Source organism: Phragmites australis, chromosome 14 (assembly GCF_958298935.1).
Source record: "Phragmites australis chromosome 14, lpPhrAust1.1, whole genome shotgun sequence".
NCBI classification, from domain to species: Eukaryota; Viridiplantae; Streptophyta; class Magnoliopsida; order Poales; family Poaceae; genus Phragmites; species Phragmites australis.
Window position 1 is genome coordinate 29,461,525 of NC_084934.1, and position 4,877 is coordinate 29,466,401.

General features: G+C 51.2%; 1 protein-coding gene across 1 annotated transcript; it reads right to left on the bottom strand.

Moving 5' to 3' along the window:
- Positions 1-2,380: 2,380 nt before the first annotated feature.
- Positions 2,381-3,448, bottom strand: LOC133890100 (ethylene-responsive transcription factor FZP-like). The gene has a single exon (XM_062330550.1). It carries the CDS (start codon positions 3,365-3,367, stop codon positions 2,477-2,479), a length of 891 nt encoding a protein of 296 aa, XP_062186534.1. The 5' UTR covers positions 3,368-3,448; the 3' UTR covers positions 2,381-2,476.
- Between the last annotated feature and the right edge of the window lie 1,429 nt (positions 3,449-4,877).

The window sequence follows — 4,877 nt, forward strand, 5'->3', positions numbered from 1 at the left end:
TTTAGGGAGTCAAACTTATGTGAAGGCTAAAGAGGAATCTGATTACGCTCAAAGATGTTGTGTTGATAGAAGAGAAATATGCTTAGTTGTAGCTGGAGTCATGGAGACTAAAGTTGCAGTGATAGCAGTGTCTCTGGAAGACGATGAGTTTGAGTGAAACTCATCGGACAGCTCTTGTTAAGCGGCAAAGGTGACAACTAAGTCTAATGTACAAGAAGGTTCGCACATGACAGCTTCAAGGTGGCAAATTATTCGCTATGGTGGAATTTATTGGATATGTATCAAATAAGTGTACAGAGTTGATTACGAATGTGACAAAGTTGTATTAACGGTATATGGCAAAACCCTAATAGGACTCTAGGTGGAATCATATTAGGACTGTTGTAACAAGGTCTTCTCATTAATATGAAAGGAGGGCCACTATTTGCAATCATGACGGCATAGCGATAAGTTCACAAAGGGGCAGCGAATCTACCAGAACTCCGAAAAGCGGCCGGTGTTGCTAGTTGGAGAGGAGTGCCCGTAGTCATGCCCCGAGGATGTAGACTTCAGCTGAACCTCATTAACAAACATCATGTCTCTAGCATCGTCTACGATCGTGTGCATCATCTTGATAAATCCATCCATTGCTTCCACTAATGGTTAAATTTCCTAACAACTACAAAAAATGATGTACCACAAAAGCATCTACAAGCAATTCTAGTCCCCAAAGTGAACATTTGTGAGCAAATCCAGATTTAAGATCACCTCTTGACAATCACAAGAAACATATTGGGCACATGTATACAGTTTACATGAGACAAGTAAATCGAACTCCCTGAGAACCGCACGCATAGATGCGACTAGATGCTTCGTCGAGGGTATGAAGAAGGGCGGGTGGTCCCACTTGTGCGGCTCCAAAGACACGACGTCGGTGTGGGGGTTGAAGATTATAGAAGTGAGCGACAACCAATGGGCGGGCCACTGCAACAGCAGCAGGGGCTTCCCGCGCGATGAGCTCCAGCGTCAGCGCCTCGAGCCCTGTGACGGCAGCCTGGTCCCAGTGGAAGTCCACGACCGCGGTGTAGTCCGGCACCGGCTGTGCCGTGTCGATGTGGAGGTACCCCTAGAACCAAAAGATCACCTCTGCATCCGACGATAGCGAGACGTCAGCGAGGAGAACGAGGGAGAGGGTGAGGGCTCCCGGACGGTGATAGGAGAGAACTAGGGAGAAAGTAGTTGAAGGATGCAGGGCGAAATAGCGTGTTTGATGAAGGAGCAGTGGGAGACCGTTTTTGGGGCTATTAGCTAAAAAAATTGGATGGAGTGTCTCTTAAGATGCTCTAAGTTTCAGGAGGTGCAAGCCATGTGTGGTGTGGTGCCTCGCGCACATCATTGCGCACTGCATCTCCATGGCTGGGGGGCACTCGGCCCTCCCTCCACCTCTGCAGTCCAACAGGGGCCGCACACCATACACGCCGCGCAGGATTGGGCAGCCCATCACGAGCGCACGCGGCGGATGGCACGAGCCCAGCACGAGTGCAGGCCACACCATATGAGCCGAGCGTTCCCCTACCGGCCTCGTCCGGTTCTGCACTGCACACCCAGGCCACAGCAGAGTAGCCGCCCCGTGGTCTATCACCCTCAGATCGACGGACCACACGTTGCCAGGCCGCCCAGATTGCCACCCTGCTAAGCATGTACTCCCGCCAAGTCTATCCAGTACGTGTGTACCTACAACGCAGTCCCGGCCCAGCACGTACAATGCACGGTTGACATGTCCACAGGCCACAGCCTTATCCCGTCTTAATTCGTACAGGCACATGTCAATCAAACACTACATCAATTCTGTTGTGGTGCAAGCAGCACAGCTGGTACGTTGAGGATTTGGTTTGGTCTCGGCGCAGCGTGATCGGACCCTGACGTACCCTGGAATCAGCACCAAGTAGCCTGACCTGACGAGGACGAGAGGGTCGCTTGCTTGACACTTGTCCCGGCCGGGAGCTTTCCGTTGAACTGTGTCGATCGTCATAGCCTCCTGGTGCATGCATGCTCCCCCTTTGCCACCCAACTTTTCGGTACTTGCCATGTTCCTTATCTGAATCCGGCTAGCAACGTACGTACGTACTTGTCGCGCCTCTCTACTGCTAGCTACTTTTCAAATGATCGATTTCCAATGACGATCTGGTAACAAGAAGCAATTCTCGAGCTGATGATCCTTGAACTCGATCGTGAAGCTAGGAATGAATGACATGTCATGCATGAACCGTGAAGGATGAAACTCGGTACTAGAAAATTGAAGAGCCTAAGTACACGAAGACTAGGGCGCCAAGTCACTCTTCTGTTGCTCTACTGCTAAATGCTAGTAATACTGTACTACTCACTCACTCACGCACGCACTGGTGCAACTCTGGAAAGAAACGGGGAACTAAGATCGATCAGATCATAAGCAAAGTAATTGAGCAACGCAGGTGCAATGCAATGCATGCGCGGCAGTTTAGTGGGAGAGGAAGCTGAACGGCGAGTAGCCGTCCGACCCCTGAGACGACGCGACCATGTCCCCGGCGTGGCCGCCGCTCGCCGGGAACCCGCACGCGCCGAGCTGGTCCGCGTCGCCGGCGCCGCCCCAGAACCCGGACACCATCTGCGCCAGGTCGTCCACGTCCTCCCGGAGGCCCATCCCGTAGGCGTCGGCGTCCGAGTACCGCCGCGTGTCTTCCGCCGCCGCCGCGCTGCTCCTCGGCCGTAGGCAGCTCTCCGGGACCACGCTGCTCAGGTACCCGGAGTTGTCGTCGGCGCTGGAGAATAGGAAGTTGCGGCCGTTATGGTCCAGCAGCGCAGCGTCGGCGCGATCGACGGCCACCGGCATCGAGCACTCGCCCGACGCGGAGGAGGCCCCGGCGGCCGCGGGAGCCTGGTAGTGGTGGTGGTACGAGCCAATGTGCGGCGCGCCCATGCTGCTGTGCTGGCCGCCGTACTGCATGGAAGGCGCGTGCGCGTACGACTGCTGTGCTTGGAACGGCGCGAGGAACGGCGGGTAGTTGTACGCGGTGTGCGTGTACACGAAGTTGGTGCGCGCCTGCGCGCCCTTCATGGACAGCGCAGCGCGGTCGTAGGCGAGCGCCGCCTCCTGCGCCGTGTCGAACGTGCCGAGCCAATGCCGCTCCTTGGTCGTCGGGTCGCGTATCTCGGCCGCGTACCGTCCCCACGGCCGGCGCCTCACGCCGAGGAACCGGCCGGGCTCCTGCGCACGCCGACGACCCCGCGTCGCGGGCCGCTCGATCGGCGACGACGGCGGGGACGGCTGCGGCTGGCCCGCCGGCTTCGGCTGCTCGGAGAACGCCATGAGGGTCTGGTTGCCGCTGCTGCTACTGCCTCGAGTGTTCATGGCAGCACAAGTGAGCTAGCTAGGCTTTAGCTGCTGGGACTGTGAGCTACACTTGCTAGTAGCTTGACTGCTTGCTTGAGGTTTTTGTGTAGTGTAGTAGTTAGTGCTCAAAAGAGACGGAGGGAGGGGTGGTATTTAAATAGAGCTTGGAGGTGTCTTTTAGGAGGGAAAGGAGGGGCATGCACTTGTTTAATTCCAGGAGGAAAAACGAAAATGTACCACTACAATATCTTCGGTGAGGTGCTTTATCTACACCATCCAATTTTACATTGAGATTTAAGCACTGCACATAGCACAAATATCAGTGCAAAATGGGTGGTTGAATAAACTGCCCCATCCGCGTACCATTTGGGGAAATCCATGTTGGGAGGAAAAGAGGGAGTGGAAGGCTGGTTTCTATGCATCTTTCTCTTCTCCAAGTGTGTTTGGATTTGTGTGCCCTAACCTTAGGACCAGTAGAAAGAGGGGAATGTTGTGCCAGATGCGTGTGTGGGTGTTGTTGCTAGAAAAGAATACTTGGAATGTTCTCCTCTCCTCTCCTTAGTTTCATACACTTCATTTATGACAATGCTACATGCATGCAAGTTAGAATCATATATGCACCGTATATATGACATGCTTCAATTGTTGCAGTCCAACCCCAGCCAGCATCTGTAGTGACACAGCATGCACTGATAAAGCTAGTGACCAAGAAGTCCCCCAAAGATAAGATACAAGTCTTTAATTGGTAGCACGGCACTTGACCAAGAACTCCCCAAAAACAAGATGCATAACTCTTTAATTGGTCCTACATAAGACTACACGTCTTTCATGCAGTAATGATTCTGTGCCGAGTACCCAGTGTTGCAAACTAATCAGATAATGAAAAGATGCCTGCCACTGATGAGAAAAGGAGAACATACATACGTACCTAGTCATCGATCCGTTTAAATATTTGTGATCTACTCCAAGATACTACTAACCTAGCTATTATGATACATGTCAAAATGCTACACAACAATATACATAGCGTGCTTTTTTCAGGCAATATGGCTTTGCTTTCTTGTGTGCATGTGCTTGCTTGCGCGATACATGCAAACTAATTACAAAGAACAAAGTTTTTTTTCTTTTGCCTCCTTGCCTGCAAGAAACTTTCAAATATAATGGAGTGGTTAGCTTGCCCTCAAAACTAGATAAAAACTAATTACAAATATAATAGGAGTGTTTTAGGCATCTGTTTAGATCTCTCTTGTGTGCATATTAGAGGTGTTCGATGTTGTTATATGATAACGTCTTTATTATTTGATCTCGTGTAGTTTTTCATCCCCTTTGTTTTAAGAAGGGGAGTGTTTCATTATAAAAAGTCTTTTCTTCTTTAACGAATGGCAGAGTTCGTGCCCACTTTTTGAAAGAAAAAAAATGTGTAGAAGGCTCTCTTTCTCTCTCTCATGCCATTTCATACGTACCAATATTTTGGTGTTTGTTCCTTGGTTCCATGCGTACAACCTTGAGTGACTCTCACATGAGGTGA